This window comes from Ostrinia nubilalis, chromosome 26, assembly GCF_963855985.1.
Source record: "Ostrinia nubilalis chromosome 26, ilOstNubi1.1, whole genome shotgun sequence".
NCBI classification, from domain to species: domain Eukaryota; kingdom Metazoa; phylum Arthropoda; class Insecta; order Lepidoptera; family Crambidae; genus Ostrinia; species Ostrinia nubilalis.
This window is the reverse complement of record NC_087113.1, coordinates 5,065,618-5,086,921: the sequence shown is the minus strand read 5'-3', so window position 1 is coordinate 5,086,921 and position 21,304 is coordinate 5,065,618. Positions and strand designations below refer to the sequence as shown.

General features: G+C 37.9%; 2 protein-coding genes across 2 annotated transcripts; both read right to left on the bottom strand.

Moving 5' to 3' along the window:
- Nucleotides 1-8: 8 nt before the first annotated feature.
- LOC135084466 (protein FAM98A) lies at nucleotides 9-20,405 on the bottom strand. The gene is made up of 10 exons (XM_063979246.1): nucleotides 20,217-20,405; nucleotides 19,498-19,730; nucleotides 19,043-19,182; nucleotides 18,417-18,552; nucleotides 17,472-17,626; nucleotides 13,632-13,832; nucleotides 12,963-13,049; nucleotides 6,131-6,231; nucleotides 3,346-3,635; nucleotides 9-2,851 (listed from the first exon to the last, which is right to left on the bottom strand). Exons 1-10 carry the CDS (start codon nucleotides 20,252-20,254, stop codon nucleotides 2,718-2,720), a joined length of 1,515 nt encoding a protein of 504 aa, XP_063835316.1. The 5' UTR covers nucleotides 20,255-20,405; the 3' UTR covers nucleotides 9-2,717.
- On the bottom strand, nucleotides 9,778-12,946 carry LOC135084463 (mucin-5AC-like). Its single transcript, XM_063979243.1, has one exon. The coding sequence runs from the start codon at nucleotides 12,915-12,917 to the stop codon at nucleotides 10,689-10,691; it is 2,229 nt and encodes a 742-aa protein (XP_063835313.1). The 5' UTR covers nucleotides 12,918-12,946; the 3' UTR covers nucleotides 9,778-10,688.
- Nucleotides 20,406-21,304: the final 899 nt, after the last annotated feature.

Here is a 21,304-nt window from a genome sequence, read left to right as displayed (position 1 = left end):
AACGTAAATAAATTGCAAAAATGTATATTTAAGTAAATAAGATCCATACGGAGTTCATTCAAATTCCATACTTCAAAGTATTGTAACAGTGACATGAGAGAACATTTTGCGATGTTTAAATAAACCGTAATTAATTATAAATAAATATACACAATAAAAAGACGAACATCGCAAAATATTAAAAACAATATTCATCAACAGTTATTATATTAATAATATTCACTATTAGTAGAGCTTATTTATTACATCAACTATTTACTTTTACATTGCTTCATTAAGGCTTGGAAGTAGTACATGAATTAATTTGCTAACCTTACTTTTAACGTGTTACTCCAGAACTAATGTTACAGTGGCACTGTGTTATATAAAATATTTTTTGTTACCATCTATTTTCTAAGCAAGAAATTAATCTATACATTTTCTCCTTGAATGACATGGGACAGAAAAAAGTCATTATAGGGTATCCTTAATTGCGCTCATCAGTTGGCGCCACTTCTGGCGAATAACAGGAACTTACTCTACCATGATACAGAAATGAGGAGATCCGTAATCGAACTAAAGTCGCTGACATAGCCCGACGGATTAGCAAGCTGAAGTGGCAATGGGCAGGGCACATAGTACGCAGAACTGACGGCCGATGGGGCAGCAAGGTTCTGGAATGGAGTCCGCGTACCGGAAAACGCAGCATGAAACGTCCACCCGCAAGGTGGACCGACGACATTATAAAGGTAGCAGGGAAGCGCTGGACGCAGGCCGCTACCAATCGATCAAGATGGAAAGCATTGGGGGAGGACTATGTTCAGCAGTGGACGTCCTATCAAGTCCTATGGCTGAAATGATGATGATGATGACTCTACCATGGCACCAACTGCTGAGGGAAATTGTCGTATTTACTAAGCCCTCATTACTGCACTATAATTGTAGTATTCAGCTTAATGGTATAGTTACTAAAAGTTAGTTTATCAATTGAAGTTGGACACACTTCTTTAAAATCTATCCCTATATTAATTTCAGAGAAAGGCGAGGATCGAGTTAAAAATGTTTGATTTAGTAGTAGTTTTACAATAACATAAATCGTTTCATTCACGAAGACGCGCCCCACCATTCTTCCGCTAATGTCTGAGTGTTATCGGTACACGCTAAATTATCCATGAGTGCACACGCACACTACAATAATGACGCTCGGATTGCTCGGATCAAACTCCACGCACCCCGCGCTTCCCTCGGCCAAAAATTGGCGGGGCGCGTCTTCGTGGATGAAAGGAACTAGAATAAACATTGGTGTCTAGATTAAGAATTAATTATAGAATAACATGAAAAAAACTTGTTACTATTTATGAGAACGAGTAAATAACACCAATTATTTAGCTACAAACAACTTGGCTATCTACCTATCTGTTAGCTATTTGTCAGAGAGCAACTAAGCTGAGTGTAGATTTTCATTAGATATAATTATTGCTAACATGAAATTATTATGGCTACCGAAGTAGTACCGTAAGAGTTCCTGGTACAATGTCGCCAACTAAGCGCATATTTCCGGATATAAATAAAAAGTAATATAATGAAAATAAACAAATGTAGATATAGGCACACATTCGATGAATATTGCTTTATTATTAGTTTAAAAGTTATGATGACAAACACCTACTAATACATTTTGTAATACAGGGATATCATCGTCTTACAGTCATCTAGCTAGGAGATCTCAAGTTATAGAGTTTCTTAACCTGGGTTCAATGGGTATCAGTTTTAAGGAACCACGCCATTTATCTAGATTTCTAGGGACATAGACAGATTTGAATGCCAGTTGTTTTTTATTGGCGTTAACATTATAAATAGCTACATCCTTGCTATTTTGCATACACGACAATTTTATAAATAATTTAGTACAAGTCCTATGCATTATCTAAGTCACAATCACAAATACACGATAAATATTGACCTAATTCAAAATTCTTTTTATCACTTTTTATTTTTTTTAGAGTTTGCGCTCAACAATTGGCGCCAATTCGAGTAAGGCGTGTCACTCGCCAATGGCGCCAACTAGTGAGCGCTAGAAGCGTTTAGTACGTCGCTTTGGACTAAATAAAGCTGCTGTATATTATTAAACATAATTAATTATAAATGAGAAGAAATTTTATCTAAAAATAACTTGTATTATTCAACTGTGGAAGAATTACCTTTATCTTATTACGTAACTTAATCAATTAAGTTTCAATTAAAATTTGAATAAAAATATGCATATTTCTATTATGATTTAATTTAGATAAATTTCTTCTCACGAATCCTGAGAAAACATTGTTTATCACGTTGATCTCATAGGAAATATAGATTCACAACTTTTAGTTTCATTAATCACAAACATGTATGGTTCTTGCAACTCACGAAGGCGAGTGAGCTTTACTTGTGTGTGTACGTGTACATTTCTATACCGGGTGTTTGCAGAACAAGTAAAATGTTGAAACTATGGTAATCATCAGCTGTTTATGTTATGTTCTGCTGTACAAATTACTAAAAACAAATTGAGGAATCTCATTTAGTGGTGGTAAAATTTGTCGTTTTCAAGTTTAATCATACGTAGTTTCAACAACTGTATAATTCGACAGAAGAAAAACCTCACTTCCCTGCACACCCTATATTTCCTATAAGAATCAACTAGCAACTGAAAAAGTCAACATATACTATCTTATCTTGTCCCCCAGCCTAGGGGGGTAATATCAACGGCGCCCGCGGTAGCCGCCGCGACCCCTTTGGCCCTGGTAGCCCTGTCCTTGGCCCTGGTACCCCTGTCCTTGGCCTTGGTAGCCCTGTCCTTGGCCTTGGTAGCCTTTGTTGTAGCCTCCGCCACCACCTATAAAGTTTAAATTTGAGTGGAAGTAAAATATATACTGATGATACTGAATTTCTGAATGGATAACCTTTTTGACAACCTTTTTTTTCTTAATGATGTAAGTGCTTGTGCGCTAATATTTTGTTGTCAAAGAAAGTTTTTAGCTTCTTTCTTTCTAAAATTTATAACTCTTGTAACTTTGTCCATTGATAAATGGTAAAAATGGAACGAGTCATTGATTTTGGTAAGAAGTAAAACTGCATCGTAAAATGTTTGGAAATTAATTATTCTAGCCAAAAAATACACACCCTATATTATTGGCTCGTTGCACCAGTCAAGAGTCAGCTAAAACAATGCAGTTTTTTTATTTGGAAATTGACTCTTACTAAAAAAGGGACCTCAATTACCGAAATGTAACTTATGAATATTGAAGAAAAAATCGTAGGTATTTTTCTTTTTTTTGTCTTGTGTGGTGTACAATAAGTTTCATAAGTAAATAATAATTTGCTTCTCACCTTGACTGTAACCCTGGTTGTAACTCCCCATGCTATCGTAACTCTGAGACTGGGCATATCCTCCGTGACCACCAGAGTTTCTTCTATCATAACCACCGTGATTCTGGTTGTAACCACCAGAGTTCTGCCTGTCGAAACCGCCAGAGTTCTGCCTGTCGTAACCGGCAGAGTTCTGGCTATGATTCTGGTAACCGCCAGAGTTCTGGTTGTGGTTCTGGTAACCGCCTGGTGGTACTTCGTAGGTCTGGTAGTTGCGGTTTTGGTTTGGAACTGCCGGACTTGTCTGTGGTCTGTAATGTGAATAAAAACATTTTGTATTTAGCTGAATAATAATGTTTTTTTAACGTGCATGAGTGTAGGCAAATGAACAAAATAGTGCCTTCTATTTAATGAGATTCTATTATAAAGTCGCGTGAGGTCTCAGTAAAGTGGTATATCAAGGGAAGCGAGGGGATCATCTATCATACTTACATTAAATAAAATTGTAAGTTATTTAATAAACATTCAAGCAATGAAAAATTACATTATTAATTTCACACTTGCTATGCGTAGGCCGCAATACAATAACGCAGACTAATAAAATTTAACTATGTTTTTTTATTTACAATTTATTTTTTAACTCTTTCACCCATATTGATGAGTTTAAGAATAAATTGTAATCCGCCATCATGAAGCGGCCATATTGAAATCTTTACATAAATGCTTTAAAAAGGGTTAGTCCCAACGGCCCCGGTGGATCTGCCCCGTCAACGGGGCGGATGGGAAAAAGTGTTTCAACGACCCCGGTAGTCATAGTCTTAGCGCTCAACGGGGTGGATGGAACACATCAAGTGTCAACCACCCCGGTATATCGTTTAACGAGGCGGATGGATCAAATCAAGTTTCAACCACCCCGGTATTTAACTAAACGTGAAGGATGACACAGATCTAAAAGGTTCCACCTCGGTATTACATACTGAAAATAAAACCTGTTAATAAAATAAAATAAATAATGTAAATAATAATCAGTTTTATTTAACAGTCACCGTTTAAAAAATCTTCAGCATAAAAGTAAGTTTGATTGTCACAAAATATTATGGTCATAAACCTATAGATTACGTTTAGAATCACAGATGCGCAATTGCATTAATCAGTCAATATTAATAACACTCTAATAGTCTAATTTGATAAAAAGTAACTCTAAAACTCCTCATAATAAATAATAAACATAAACAAATAAACAATTTATTTCATAACAATGGGTACATTTTAAAACAAAATATAATAACAAGGAAATCTAAAATTGTTACAAAATATAATTATTATTTAAGAATCACAGATATGTAGTTACATTAATCAGGTGTTGATTAACAATAGAACTTAAACTACTACTATTAAAAAAGCTTAATAAAACTATTAAAAAAAGCAACCGAATATCATAGAGTTGTTAAACATACTGCTCAGCGACGCCTCCTATTATGAAGAGATTTCAAAACAAGTAGAAAATCTGTCAGCATCTCAGCAGTGTAATCTTTACTTTGGGACGACTTTATTATAGAAAAAACAAAGGAATTTTTGAATGGCCAAATGGGGTGCCCTCTCGGACGCATAACATTTTTCATCATAATTTAGTTTGGCATAACAGTATTTGCATACAGTTTTTTCGCATAAACTTTGATATGCATAGTTTTCTTAGGCATAATAATTACTTTCTCTAATTTTCAATACCATATTTTAAATAATCATAAATGTAAAAAACATAATTTTTATATTCCTAAAGTTTATTTTTAATAAAATACGATAAACATAATGTAATTATTTATAACATTTAAAGTCATAAATATTGTCTATAAGAGCAACCAACATGTGATGTTGCGAACGATCTTCCTTCCACCTTTACACTCTTTCGGCTTTCGTAATTTGTAAAAACTAATTTCTCTGTGTTATTGTCATTTTTGTTCTTAATTTTTGACCTGTCTCTTAGAAAACTTAAGCTCGTGAAAATACATTCTGTTTGATCTCGAATCCCTCTTTATACAGTGTGAGTCACGTTAAAGTGTACATATGAAAATATATGAAATTCATCTATTTTCATATGCGTCGCTGAGCAGTATGTTTAACAACTCTATGATATTCGGTTGCTTTTTTAATAGTTTTATTAAGCTTTATTAATGATTTATTTAAGTAGTAGTTTAAGTTCTATTGTTAATCAACACCTGATTAATGTAACTACGTATCTGTGATTCTTAAATAATAATTATATTTTGTAACAATTTTAGATTTCCTTGTTATTATATTTTGTTAGTGAGGAGTTTTAGAGTTACTTTTTATCAAATTAGACTATTAGAGTGTTATTAATATTGACTGATTAATGCAATTGCGCATCTGTGATTCTAAACGTAATCTATAGGTTTATGACCATAATATTTTGTGACAATCAAACTTACTTTTATGCTGAAGATTTTTTAAACGGTGACTGTTAAATAAAACTGATTATTATTTACATTATTTATTTTATTTTATTAACAGGTTTTATTTTCGGTATGTAATACCGAGGTGGAACCTTTTAGATCTGTGTCATCCTTCACGTTTAGTGAAATACCGGGGTGGTTGAAACTTGATTTGATCCATCCGCCCCGTTAAACGATATACCGGGGTGGTTGACACTTGATGTGTTCCATCCACCCCGTTGAACGCTAAGACTATGACTACCGGGGTCGTTGAAACACTTTTTCCCATCCGCCCCGTTGACGGGGCAGATCCACCGGGGCCGTTGGGACTAACCCTTTAAAAAGAATCTTCTTACCTGCCATCACCAGTAGCCTGGCTGTAGCCGCCTTGAACGCGACCGCCGCCGCGACCGCCACCGCGCCCGCCGCCGCCACCGCGACCGCCGCCTCGACCGCCCTATACACATAACAAAAATACAGGCTGTCTCAAAATTGGCACGTCACACTGACACTGGACATAGATGGGCCTGATGAGACACATGAATCAAGAACATTGTCCATTTTGAAAAATCACTAAAATTGCATATTCGTCTTATTATATCAAAGCAATCATCATTAAACTTTTCTATGGACATAGGCTTGTTCGGTGTCTATTAAGCCTCTGGTGTCAGTGTGACGTGTTAATTTTGGGACACCCTGTATACAGATTGACCCCATTGGTCAACAAAATGACGGATATATAAAAAAAGGTTTGATTCTACTGCTCAAATACAACAACTTTTCCAAGATGGAAGTTTCAAACGAAAAAAAATACCTGAGCTATTTTTTACAGCCTTTTGGAGATTGCATTTGAATAAAGCTTGGCCCGTGAGCACGTAGAATTTTGTCCAATGACCCCAAGCTACCCATCCTTATCGCTCGCGCGTAATTATATTGTAATTAATCACTATATTCTATTTTATAGTAAATCATGACGACATCGAGTTAATTTGCCAAATTACAACGAAAAGCACCAAGTCAGTCTTTCTCTGACTATAGCACGCGGGCGAAGCCGCGGGCAAAAGCTAGTGGATAATAAGTAATATACAAAGCAAGCGGTGAACATAATTAGTTACCGTGCTGTCCTGTCCCTTTGAGATTCATGTAACAAATAAATAAATAGTTAAGTTTTGTATGGTGGTTTTGTTTCAAAAATAGGTCCGCTTCACCCACTGTGGCGATTAAGATCTGGTTTCCACCAAGACGGAGCGGAGCGGAACAAAGCGGAGAAGAGAAATGGAAATAATGAAATCTGATTGGTTATTCAAGTAATATTAAGTCCAAGGTAATTCAAGTCAATACTTATGACTATGTATATTTTAAAGACTGTAAACCCTTGAAAAGGAGGCTGACAATAGTGACTGAGTTTCTTGCGCTGCTTCTTCTCAGCACTGTCCCATTTATTGTCCCGAAGCAGTGGTAGGGTTAATACTGGGTCGTGTAAAAGTGCTTTTTAAAAGCCTATTTACAAAAATAAATGAGTTATATGACTTTTTATAAAAAAAAAAAGATTATCCGTTCTGCTCCGCCTTGGTGGATTCCGGGCCTAAGGGGCCTTCCTAAACCATCCGACCAGAAAGGGGGGTTGTAGACCAAATCCTCCATTTGCCTCTGGTATACAGGGTGGAATTTTGTAATGCCACCTGGAGGAAAAGTACTCTTAATACTGTAGATAGAACATTTTACTGAAAGAAAACATTCCTTTATTTTTGAAAAGCATTCATATATTTTCGAGAATTTTTCGAAAATTCACTACCATACCATACAATTTTCTGTAAATAATTAAGATAATTTAAGATTTCATGGTTTTCCTTTCATTTGATTTATTTTATTTTATTTTTTTATTTTATTGTTAGGAAAACAAACAAGTTATCAAGTTTGTTAGAGAGATTTCATCCTTATACTTAACCCTAACGATCGATGCAATAAAAATACAGGGTGTAATTTTTAACAGATTTTAGTTGGTTCGATTCCAGGGTGTAGCAAGCAAATTTTTGGAAATCTTTGAATGCAGTTCTATTTCTTTTAAAAAATAAAGGAATGTTTTCTTTGAGAATTTTTTTCTATCTACAATATTTAGAGTACTTTCCCTCCAGGTGACATTACAAAATTCCACTATGTATAAGACAGAGTTTTAATTCCTACAGTGGAGACGAAATGACCTGATGATGATGACATAGAAATACCTGGTCTAATTTCTCCTCCCTCTTCTTATCCCTGATGATTAGTAGTGCAATCAAATCGCACTTAGCCTCTCGATTGGGCCACTGTGCGAGATTTGTGATTTATCTTCCTACTCCAACCAACCCTGATCACAACACAAAGCGAGTGACCTGTCTTGGCCGCTGCAAGCTTCTAGTAGTCAAGTTGGTGATTGCGTTCGTTCGTTTCAGCCAAATGACGTCCACTGCTAGACACAGGCCTCACCCAAGGATTTCTCTAACGACCGGTCCTGCGCTGCCCGCGGGAACCTTCACCAGATCGTCGATCCACCTAGTGGGAGGCCTGCCCACGCTACGTCTTCCGCCCGTGGTCGCCACTCGAAAACTTCTCTGCCCCAACGGCCATCGTCTCTACGAGCTATGTGCCCTACTGGTGATTGGTATTTACAAGTATTTCACCCCCTGTGTTGTTTAGGCCGCAGATTTTGTTTCTGATCCATGGCTCTTGGACGGTTCTGTTGTTAGCCTTCCAGCACTAAAGCTAATCGCCGGCGCGATTGCTGGAAGTTGGTTAAGATTACGTTTAGGTTAGGAGAGTTAAGGCCGGGTAGCAGAGAAAATGGCGAAAATGAGGTTTTCATTTTTCATTTTTGAGGTACTAAACAGTAAAATTAAAGGCTAAGATTTTTATTGGGCATAGTTGAGGATATTTTCGAGGGCTATTAACGGATGGAAACACGATTTGATGAAGTTGACTCGATAGAATAAATTCCCAAAGTTACCTCTATTCGTTTTCTATTTATGGTTTTATTTTTAAAATAAGCGATTTGAGATTCTAAATCTTTTACTAAACTAAAGTTCAGAAATAACTTGAGGGCTTTTAACGGATGAAATTTTTATATTGCGTCTTATTTAGTTACTATGTTAAAAAATGTGGAAAAAATCGTCCATGACGGCTTGGACAATCTCAATCAGTCGCGCGGTGGCGCTTACGGAGGACGGACGCGTGTCAGTTTTATGGCCGTGACAGTTCGCGATTTGTCAATATTTTTGACAATGATGACTTTGATGAGTCACAGTATAATAATATCAGTGTTACTGGAGTAAGCTTAAATTTTTGATAATTAAAAATTATCAATTTTGTCTACCTATTGAAATTTAAATCGTTCGCATCCTTTTAAATGAAGACTCTACTCATGATACATAGTACATTCCTCAAATATGAGACAAAACCAATGAGTTAAAATTACATTTTAATAGTACCTACATAGACAATCGTCTTACACTCTTTAGAAGAGCACACTGACACAAATAAATAATTAAAAATACTGTCTAAGTTCTGTAGCTAAAGGTCTAAGCTGTAAGATAGAAGAATCTTCTAGCCAAAAAGATGGCAGATGCAGCAGATGTCAACGGATTTAAAACTGGAGTTCATATGACTCCTTGTAGACTTGAGTCTCTAGAGCGTCCCTTCCTCCACCATGAGTAAGAATTTTCACAAAAATACTGTCTAAGGTCTGTAGCTAAAGGTCTAAGCTGCAAGATAGAAGAATCTTCTAGCCAAAAAGATGGCAGATGCAGCAGATGTCAACGGATTTAAAACTTGGAGTTCATGTGACTCCTTCTAGACTTGAGTCTCTAGAGCGTCCCTTCCTCCACCATGCGTAAAAGTTTTCCAAAAATACTGTCTGAGGTCTGTAATAAAAGTCTAAACTGCAAGATAGAAGAATCTTTTAGCCAAAAACATGGCAGATGCAGCATATATCAACGGATTTAAGACTGGACTGGCACCACCTTGCAATGTCATCCTCTCATTGTTATCTGTAATGTACCTAAATTATTTTTAAAATGTATTTAAAAAATAAAATGTTCGTTTTATTATTTCAATAATCTGACCTCTCAACTCAACTACACTACACAAACACCTTCGTTCGCAACTGTACTGACGAAACCTCGATATTATACCGTTCATTTAAGATGGCAAGCTTTTTGCTGCGGTAATGCACTCCAGGTAACCGTGTGTGATGCTTATTGCTCATAGTGATTTTCGATACAGAGCCCCGTACATACGTTATACATAAATTATGGAAAGAAAACACCCAGACAAATACAAACAAATATGTATGCAATTTTAGTATGATATTTTTATTTATTAATAAACAATAAGACTGAACAAAATTGATGCGTGTACTGATTAATGTAATTAACCACATGCAAAGCTTTGTGAATTGCAACAACTATAATTTATTATCCAAGCTCTAAATAATCGCTACTACGAGTAACATAACTGATCATAAAATGTTTTTCCAATCGCTCAAGCTCCCGAGGATCTACCGATAGGTCGGGTGACGTAATCTTGAAATTCTTTTAGCCGGCGCGGAACTTCCGGAAGGTCGGGTGACGCCACGCCTCTTTGAACCGTGTTTACTTTGGCAGTTATATTCTATATTTATTCGATTCTAAAATATATTCCCAAAAATTTTGAAAGTTGTTTTAATTTGTATCACTTGGATATGATTTGTATTACAAAGTGCTGTGAGTGTGACGCTTGAACGGAAGGAAGTCAACCTAACCTAACCAACTGCGTATTTCTAAACTGCGTATTTCTATACTGTGTAGCCGCGAGAGCTCTTTGGCGCGCTGTCTTCGGCGAAGTATTGCGCGCGCAGATTTTGACAGCGCGAAATACCTACTTTAGCAGAAATACCAAGCCTTAATACTCCATCTTGCTCTGACCCTGATGGGGAGCTGAGATGGACGATTCTGTTGAATTCTTCACTTCTCTGTTGGTGTTGGTGGCCTCTTCTTCCTTGCCAAGGAAGCGGATGTATCCGCCTCCCGATAAATGAGACACCCGCCGGCCTCTGTCTAATATAGCCTGTTTCTGCTCTTCAGGAATCCCCAAGGTCATATATACCTCCTTGTATTTGGGGGGTAAATGCCTATGACCATCACCTTCCTTCACCGACATACTCAAGCATTGCCAGGTATCGACCTGGTACCAAGGGTTCTGGGAGCAAAGGACTTTCTGAATCATCGCCGCGTCGGTGATAAAGGTATGCAAAAGAAGACCGGCTCTGATCTTCCTCTTCAAGTCTGAAAGTTTCACGACTACTAAAGTGGTATCAGGGATGGGAGATGGTATGGATTTCAAAGCGTTTTCTAGCCAGTCGCGAGTGTAATCATTCTCGCACCACATCGCTAAGGCCCCTTGGAAGAGATAGGGGCGCCCGCGGAAAGATGGAGCTAGAACGGTCTGAGACGGAGACAGGACTACTTGCAAGATGCTATCTTCGACGGCATCCTGAAGTTGTCTTGCCTGGCTCGAAGAAAGCGATTCTTGCGGGACGGTGGTGACTGCTATTTGCAGTTCCAATTGACTCTGATCTATCACCGTCCGTTTAGGATTCGCGGTGGTTTTCGTGCGTTTGGCTTCCTCGGGAGACTTGGTTTCAAGTCGAGGGCGCTTTTTGGAAGGCACAATCCCAGGTTGCTTTTCAGGGGTCGCCAAAGCCGTCCGCCGACCGCGATGCCCTCTCGGAGTTTGTCTCTTTGACTGGCTAGATAAGGTCGGTGGTGGTGGTAATTTGGAGGTGGAAGGCATATGGTCTGTTGGTGGAGGTATCATGACACTTTGTGCCTTAGTCGACACCTTAGAAATGGGCATAGGTGGTGGTAATTTGGAGGTGGAAGGCACATGCTCTGGTGGTGGTGGTATAATGACATTTTGTGCCTCAGTCGACACATTAGAGATAGGCGTAGTTGGTGCTAACTTGGAGCTGAAAGGGATATGCTCTGGTGGTGGAGGAATCATGACACTTTGTGCCTCAGTCGACACATTAGAGATGGGCTTGGGTCGTGGTGGTGATGGTGGTAACTTGGAAGTCGAAGGCATATGCTCTGGTGATGCTGGTGGTAATTTTGTGGTGGACAGGATATGCTCTGATGATGGTGATGCTTTCATGATACTTTGTGCCTCAGTATACACTTTAGAGATGGGGGTCGGTAGTGGTACTTTGAAGCTGGATGGGATATGCTCTGGTGATGGTGGTTTCACGAGACTTTGTGTCTGAGCCGACACCTTAGAAGTGGATGGCATATATGGTGAAGGAATCATGACACTTTGTACCATAGTAGCAACCTTGGAAATGGAGGGAATATGTGGTGGTGGTATCATGACACTTTGTGCCTTCAACACCTTAGAGGTGGAAGGCAATTCGCGCTGCGTTTCCGCTGCGATTGCGATTTGCTTCTCTAATCTGCGGGCCTTCCGTCTCGCGCGGCTGTTGCGACTGCGTTCCGGTCGGCCCTTTTGCTTTGTACCCTTTTTAGGGCGTTTTTGTAGTACAACGGTCCACGGTTGCAGTGGTATTACGGTGTCACTCGGTGAAGCGGTCGGTAAGTCACTCGGTGAAGCGGTCGTTAGGTCACTCGGTGAAGCGGTCGTTAAGTCACTCAGTGAAGCGGTCGGTAAGTCACTTGGTGAAGCGTTCGGTAAGTCACTCCGTGAAGCGGTCGGTAAGTCACTTGGAGAAGCGGTCGGTAAGTCACTTGGAGAAGCGGTCGTTAAGTCACTCAGTGAAGCGGTCGGTAAGTCACTTGGTGAAGCGTTCGGTAAGTCACTCGGTGAAGCGGTCGGTAAGTCACTCGGTGAAGCGGTCGTTAGGTCACTCGGTGAAGCGGTCGGTAAGTCACTCGGTGAAGCGGTCGTTAGGTCACTCGGTGAAGCGGTCTTTAGGTCACTCGGTGAAGCGGTCTTTAGGTCACTCGGTGAAGCGGTCGGAAGATCACTCGGTGAAGCGGTCGGTATTTGTACGAGTTTGGCAAGGTCCTTTGAATCTGACTTTTGGCATACTTTGTCTCCAGAATACGCGGGAAAGAGCGGTCTAGATTCTTCACCGTGGGTGCCTTCCAGGGGTAAATCCTTAAATTCTGTCATCATATTAGTAGGAAGAAGATGATGATGATGATGAGGAGTCCCGTATACCTGAGGTCCCGCAGTCCGCTGTTGCCACGAAGGCATTTCCGGCGGTGGAGGCTGTTGTTCGTTTGGCCTCCCGCCTCTGTCGGGAACCTAGAACAATAGATTTATTTTTGTAAATGTTAACTTTACCTCTATAATAAATTATCTAAATATATAAAAGGAGAAACTGACTGACTGACTGACAGATCAACGCACAGCCTAAACGGCTAAACGTAGGCACTTGAAATTTGGAAGGGACGTAGCTTAGGTACCGTAGAGGTGCACTAAGAAAGGAATTTCCGAAATTCCCACGGGAACGGGAATTAGCGGGAAAAACGGGATTCACGCGTACGAAGTCGCGGGCGGCCGCTAGTATATTATAGAAATAAAAAAGAAATTGGAATGATGACTGGGTAATGAAATTGAAATTCTATTTAGTCCGTCAGACGGACACGTATTTTTTTTATAGTCGAATCATTACAGTATTATATTGAGTTGAAAGTCGCGTGACGTCACTTTTGAGTAAAAAATCTACGCAAGTGACGTCACACGACATTTCAACTCGATGTAGCACTGTTAATATTTAAATGAAAGAAAATAAAAAATACGAGTCTAATATTTTCTAATTATCTGTCTGACAAATAATTGAAATTTCATCTAGCTTGTTGACTTATTGAGTCTGGTAAATCTTACCTGTCCTATGACAACTTTATTGACATCACTTCTCGTGTTCTTCCGGACAGATACGCTGGAGGTTTTCTCAACTTGAAGCAGCGATGTCCGGGCGGCTAGGAAGTCGGACAGCCGGACGTCCGGCTTGACTTTGAGCTGCTCGCGTTTCGGACGGTACGTGGATTGGATGACGTCTTTCTTGGTTTTGAGGCGATCGGACCACTAGAAAATAAATGTTCATTATAATCCACCATTTTTTAAAGAGTGAAATAACTTTATTTTACCACTTACTTTGGGAACCAATGCACTAGATGGACCGACGGATGGAAACAAACGAACGAACGAGTGTAAGTGCTCACCTGGCGACTACAACGCCCCCTATTGCGCGCCCTTATGGCCAGTAGACTGACCTAGCTCACTGCATTCTGGGAGTGGGTAGTCAATGCGAAAAAAACGCTCAACGGTTGGAATGTGCAGGTGTCAAAATGTCCATACGGACCGGCTGTTAGTGTGGCAAAAAGTATGAACTTCAAAAAGTCCCAGTGTTAAAATGTACATCATTACCATGGTTACAGTGCTTTAGTGACAAATGGTACACATCACAAAATACAAGTACAACAAAAGGTGTGATAGATAAAATGATCAACTGATTAAATTAATTTGCTCATGATTAAATTAATAAAATTAAATGTCAAAATGTTCAATGTTCTTGTAGTCCAGTCAATATAGAGATTGTTTGGTCATTTTTACCTTGATGCATTTAAACACGTTTTCACGTTAACTATTACACAATAAGACGCTTGTTCGAATAAACCCGAAGACATTTTAACTTCAGATTATTTTAACCATTGCTCATTTCGACGTTCATACTTTTTGCCACACTAACAGCCGGTCCATATGGACATTTTGACACCTGCACATTCCAACCGTTGAGCGTTTTTTCGCATTGACTACCCACTCCCAGAATGGCTCACTGTGACATCAGACTGTAACTTGCCTATAACCTGTCTGACACTGTCTGATCAAACCGTCTCGGCCACAGGTCTCGACCAGAAGGGCGCGCAATCCTCATCACGCATTGGTTCCCGCTCAGAACCAGCTTCTCGGCATGACGAACGAGATAAAAAGAATTAAAATGAAAAGTAATGTATAAACTCATAATAATTTCTCAAATGTTATAGTGTCATGCTTCTCAATCTGGACTGTTACTTAGCTTTATTATTAGTTTTTTATTTTAAAGAGATAACTTGGAATTGTCATTCTCACTAAAATGTCTCTGGGGTGGTGGCGTAGTGAGGCGGGTCGTTACATTCCCTCTAATATGGTCGAGTGAAGCGATGGCTGGTTCACTCGTCAGGTCTGTGAACAGGCGCTGCTTTCGGGGACCGGTCAATCCAAGTTATTCAAATTTATGTATGCGAGTCATTTCTACTAGTATCTTAATATGTAAGTCTAGATATTAGCACGTCACTACCTTGTTTAATATACCACGCAATCTTGTATACCCATTCTTATAAGATACACCATACAAGAATGCATGGTAAATTCAGTGAACTGCTCCTGAATCGAATGTACCTACTACTACTATTTCTATTTATTTATATTAACCGGCAGACAGTGGTGACTGAGTTTGTTGCGGCGCTTCTTCTCAGCACTTGCCAAATGTTGGTCTCGAAGCGCTGGTAGGGTAAAAAGATTATGAGACATGTAGAGGCTCCTTAAGAGCAAAATGACGATTTGTAAGAACTATTTATTAGTCCAAACAAATAAAGAAATTTTGACTTTGACTTTGACGTTTGTGTCATGTCGCGATTATTGCTGAGCGGGCGCCTATTCAGCATATATTTTTATTTATTTTTTATGTTTACTTACTCTTGCTTTGTATACCTAGATGTATAACTAGCTGACCCGGCGAACTTTGTTCCGCCTTAATGGCAATAAATAAGCAGACTTTTTTTTATTTCGAACGGGATAAAAAGTATCCTATGTCCTTCTCCTGGCTCTAAACTACCTCCCTGACAATTTTCAGCTAAATCGGTTCAGCCGTTCTCGAGTTATAAGTGGAGTAACTAACACGACTTTCTTTTATATACAGAGTGTTAGGTAAATGGGTATATAAGCCGACACTAGCCCCTGTTAACGGGTGTGTAATGTATGATATAACTACATATCATATAATACTTAGAGGATATAACATCAAATTATATAAAATCATTTAATATAATAATCATTTACTATAATAAACGAATAATATAATTTTAAAACGACTAATTTTTAGACAAATAACTTACAACTGATATAAAATGGTTTGATATAATGAATATTTTCTATAAAACTTACAATGTATACTATTTAAAACAAATAACATTCAAATCATATAAAAATAAAATGTCGAACAATCAAATGAGATAACATTCTTCTTTTCCTATAAAACTTAAATCATATAACAATAATTTTATATACAGGGTGTTAGGTAAATGGGTATATGAGCCGACACTAGCCCATGTTAACATGGGCATATAAATGGTATGGTGAAGTCAGAAAATTAATATCTTCATTTTAATTATTTTAATTTTCATACATATCTGATTTAAAAAAAAATATTTTGTATGAAAATTAAAAAAATTAAAGTGATGATATCAAATTTCTGACTTCACCATACCATTTATATGCCCATGTTAACATGGGCTAGTGTCGGCTCATATACCCATTTACCTAACACCCTGTATAGTTCAATTGTTATAATAAGCATTGCATGCAGCAAGCAAGCAAGCAAACAAGCAAGCTAGCAAACGAGCAAGCAAGCAAGCGAGCAAGCAAGCAACCTGGCAAGCAAGCTAGCAAGCAAGCAAGCTAGCAAGCAAGCTAGCAAGCAAGCTAGCAAGCAGGCAAGCAAGCAGGCAAGCAAGCAAGCAAGCAAGCAAGCAGGCATGCAGGCATGCAGCATGCAAATTTGACTAAAAACTTGAGACTTCTGTCACGGCTCCGGCACTGCGGGTCTCTGGCGGTACCTCGCGTGCTAATCGTCGCAGATGGCTTTCGCTCGACACCGCGTCTTCGGCTTGCTGGCCGGCTTCGCCGGCCAGCCTCAGCCGCGGCGCCTCGCTTCCAGCCACCTGCTCCTCAGCCCGCGGGCCGCCTCGCCCCTCCGTGCCTACGCGCTTCTAAATTACACTCTAGGGGTAGGGCAGACAAGACTACGTGGAGTCGGTTTCACGGCGATTCGTTTTTGTCACTAAAGTCATTTATAAGTCAAGCTAAAGAAGAACACTAAAAGTTATATCTATCAGAAATTATATCAATTAAAGAGTATACCAAATAGTCGTTATAACAAATAATATTTATTTTATGTAATGGTTATATGAAATATTATTTATATTAAACAAAATTACATCAAATGAGTCTTAGATTAAGTAAGGTTTATACCAATTGTCTTTATGCGTTATGATTGGTATATGAAATGACATTATTAGAAATGATTTATTATATGAAGTAAACATTATATGTTAAAAAATTATATCAAGTGTTATTATAACATACGTTTATTATACAATATGAACGTTATTGAAATGAATTTATATCATATAAACTTATATAAACTGTCACGCACCCCCTGTTAACATGGTCATATAAATGACATGGTGAAGTCAGATATTTTATATCATCGTTTTAATTTTTTTTATTTTCATACAAAAAAAATTGATAAAATCCGATTTGTATGAAAATAAAAATAATTAAAATGAAGATATCAATTTTCTGACTTCACCATACCATTTATATGCCCATGTTAACATTGGCTAGTGTCGGCTCATATACCCATTTACCAAACACCCTGTATAATAAAGACATTCTTATTCTTACCTCAAAACTCTGTATCGTGCACTCCAATCTGGTGATGAGCGTCTCTCTCCTGCAGCGATACTCTTCAAACATCTCAGTGAACACGTTCTCAATGTCTTTCCAGTCCTTTTCTGTTATTGCCTTGTTGTATAACGGCTTGCCTACTAGCTGTTCACCTGAAATTATGAATTGCATAATTATTATAATGTATACTAATAACTTGTTTTAAAAATATTCCAGAAAAAGTATTTATATGTGTTAAAATAAAACCCTGTAATATCAGTTTAAGGCAGAGTTGTACCACCTAACTTTAACGGTAACTCGATAACCGGTACTTTTTGTATGGAGTTTGACAGATTTTTGATGTTTGAAGGTTAAAGTAAGATGGTGCCCAGCCTAGGTGTATATCATTCATACAGTAATTAATGCTTCTACTATTTTTTCTACCAACAAATATTCTCATTCTAATATATCTCAATCTGCACAATCTACTAATGTGAGTACAAAGGTACATTTAGTCTTCACAACATCAATATTGAATGATGGTGATGATGCACATACCTGGTACTTTAACTTTTACAGTGTCCTTTCGTTTAGCTGAATGATAATGATAAGTCATTATAAATTCAATTATATTTATTAACCCTTTAACCGTGATGAGAGATACTTTCATCTTTTAAATCATCAGAAATTGAATTTCAAATACAGTGGAAACAATTCTTTTTTATACTATAAAAAATGTGATAGTGTAATCAGATTGTTTGTATACAACTTCTATAGAAGAATTACCATTTTACAGCTCATAAAAAGTAAATCATTTGATTGGTGCTGTCAAATTATTTCATTTACATTTATTTAATGTAACCAATGCACCACTAGATAAAGGGTTCGATACAAAATCAATTAGCTGAATACGATAAAAACATTTTAATATGAATGAATTATGTATCGATTAATACTACATACCATCTTTCTGAATGGTGTCCTTTAGTTTGGCTTCTAACTTAGCGAATAGCACTTCGGGGGTGATGTTCGGTGGAGGCTTGTTAAACTTCAACGCTATAAGAATGTCTTTCAGGTTCTTCGCAGTTGGTGACTCTTGCTGAAATAAATAAATTGATATTATGGATAAAATAAATAGAGTATGTATGGGAAACTTATTTCATCATCATCAACATCTTAGTCATAGGACGTCCACTGCTGGACATAGGTCTCCCCCAATGTTTTCCAACCGGACTAAGGGGCAATATTGGCGTCTGCCAGCTCAGGGGTGTAGAAAGGTGTGCTGCGCTTTCTCCGGAGTTACTCGCGGCGTTATGCCCTTTTAACACTTCCACCCCTGGAGCATATAGCTCTAGCGACTCCACTCTGGGTGGACGGTTAAGGCAAGCCAGAGTGGAAAGTCCTGCAGATCCTCTCGGATTCCACTTCGGCAAGCCGAAGACGAGGGTCTTGACAGACTCTCGGGAGCACTCGGATTAACAACTGGCCCCGTGGTGTCGCTACTCACCAACAACTCGCCACAAAGCTGCCCTGCCGGGCTTATTAGTATTATTATTATTATGAAATTAGACCAGATCTTTGCAACATACCACAATAATGTCCATGCCAGACGTAGACTTCTCCTTGGGGCAGTCGACGCGTTGCATCCTTGCTGCCATCAGCTCCGACACCAGATAGTCTAGCAGCAGAAGCCGGTCCTCCTTGCTTTGAAGTCGGGCTGACATGTGTCCTGTGGAAAATATGGCATAAGTCTTATACATGTTATTATGTCCTGTATAAATAAGCAGCATTTTTAAGCATTTATTCATAATTTTCAATAATTAATAACTATGTTCAGATTATGAATCTTATTTCATGTCAATAAAGTCCAGAATATTGAGGCAATTAGGCACTACTAAGTAAGGGGTTAAAATAAGATCGAAACTTTCATTACCCACTCAAATTATTCAGACTATACTATCTCTTGGTAGTCTTATCACTAATCTAAGGTAGATCTTCTACTTTATTTATATCTTTCTTTGTTAATCATTACACAAGTACGTACCTACTACCAACTTCTTGTACGGACAACCCAACTCCTTCAAAAACGAGCTCAATTCTAGCAAAAACGAACTGGACTCGTCTACGCTGGTCATCATGTTGACAGTCTCTTCGAGTTGTAACAGCTTCTTCAGTTCTTCGGCTAGTATGTGGACCAGTTTGGTGAACTCCAATGATTTGGGCCCACCGTCGAGAGCTTTCGAAAATGCCACCTCGTCAGAGAGAGGACCATCGTAGCTGTGAAAAAACATTATTTTGTATTGTTTGTGGTTTACAAATTAAATAGTTACTGCATTTTAAGTTCAGAAAACTATTAAATTGTGTAACTTTCCTTCATTTATGACTTTACTTTCGTTATTAAAATGTAAATAGACATATTAGCTGTTAGAAATGATACCAGATGGTCACAAGAAATTTATTCATAAAACATTATAATATACATATACCAATGTGGTATTTAATTTCATAAATTAATTGAATGATTTTTGCTTAATGCTATCAAAAAATTCTAGAAAAATGCTTACCTACTGATTTATGCAACAAAAATTAAGATATAAGACATAACCTATAACTCAAAATCAAAGCATTTTCTAAAAGATTTCGCCAAGTCAGCAGGTTGAATATATTTTTAAACACGACTAGTAGTTTTATTCTATGTTTTTAAAGATAAATATGTAATAAAATCAATAACAGAGTAATAAAAAATAATATTGTGAAACTTACCCCAAGTCGGTAAGTGAATCTAATATATCGTTCTCCATTTTACCGTTAAAAACACCTTTGCAGTGTTGATTTTGTTGTAATTTAACCAATTGAATTCAAACCGGTAGTAAATTATTAACAAAAACCACTTTTCTTCACGAAAATCGGCAAAAATATTACGATGAATTTCCCGAATCCACGAAATTTTTCCTGACTGTCAAAAGCGGTGTTGCCAGTGTGTAAGACAACATTTGGCCACAAAATTGATATCTGTTATTAAACTTTCAGAAACTACAAGACACTTTTGTTTGATTATGACATGTTTTATTCAGATAAACATAATTTAATACGTAATAAGTAATAAATAAAGTGCAGTTAATACAATTAAAAAAAGTGTAGTGATTAAGTTTCGTTACTTTTTTTTTAAACTCCCAAAATTATGGGAGTTGGTAATTATTAATAGTATCATTAGTGCAAACCAGTAGCGCTATCTGGTGAGCGTTGAAGCGGTAGAAGTATGGTTCATCCCTGCCGCGCTGCCCATAGCTCGGTGGTTAGATCAGTCGCCCTACAAGCGAAAGGTCGTGGGTTCTCACGGAAATTGAGCACAAAATAAAAAGATTTATTTCGTGATCTGAGGGCATGAGGCTGATTTCCTATAATGTCAGCCTGAAGAACTTAGAAGAAAAATTACAGAACAATAATACTATTTTTACAATGTTATATGTATTGCTGGTATTGCCATTATTATTCTGTGGTATTGCTATCTTGTTATTTTTTATTTAATTTAATGGAAACATATTATTTCTTTTTGCGATTTTATGATTCCAAATTAATCTCAAAACCATCAAACACCATACATGTAACTTAATTAATTTAAAAAAAAACTTTATTTCTTGCTGCTGACTTCTGTTCTCCAAGTCTTCTTACTACGTAGTATTTTCAAGTCAAGCTACATACTCACTCTGTCTCATCACAACATTATCGCATACTTAGGTCCGATATCAGATAGATGCGCCTGTGTGAGTGCCTTTGTGCATGTTTGCGTGCTACCTGCGCGAGCGCCTCTTGTCACAGGTGTGTGTGTTATGCCGGCGGGACTACCTTTA

Coding starts and splice junctions, on each gene's coding strand:
- LOC135084463 (XM_063979243.1), bottom strand. CDS start 12,917: ATGATGACAGAATTTAAGGATTTACCCCTGGAAGGCACCCACGGTGAA.
- LOC135084466 (XM_063979246.1), bottom strand. CDS start 20,254: ATGGAGAACGATATATTAGATTCACTTACCGACTTGGG. Junction 13,833..17,471: donor GCACGATACAGAGTTTTGAG/GTAAGAATAAGA, acceptor TTTATTTTCTAG/TGGTCCGATCGCCTCAAAAC. Junction 2,852..3,345: donor CAACCAGGGTTACAGTCAAG/GTGAGAAGCAAA, acceptor TAAACTTTATAG/GTGGTGGCGGAGGCTACAAC.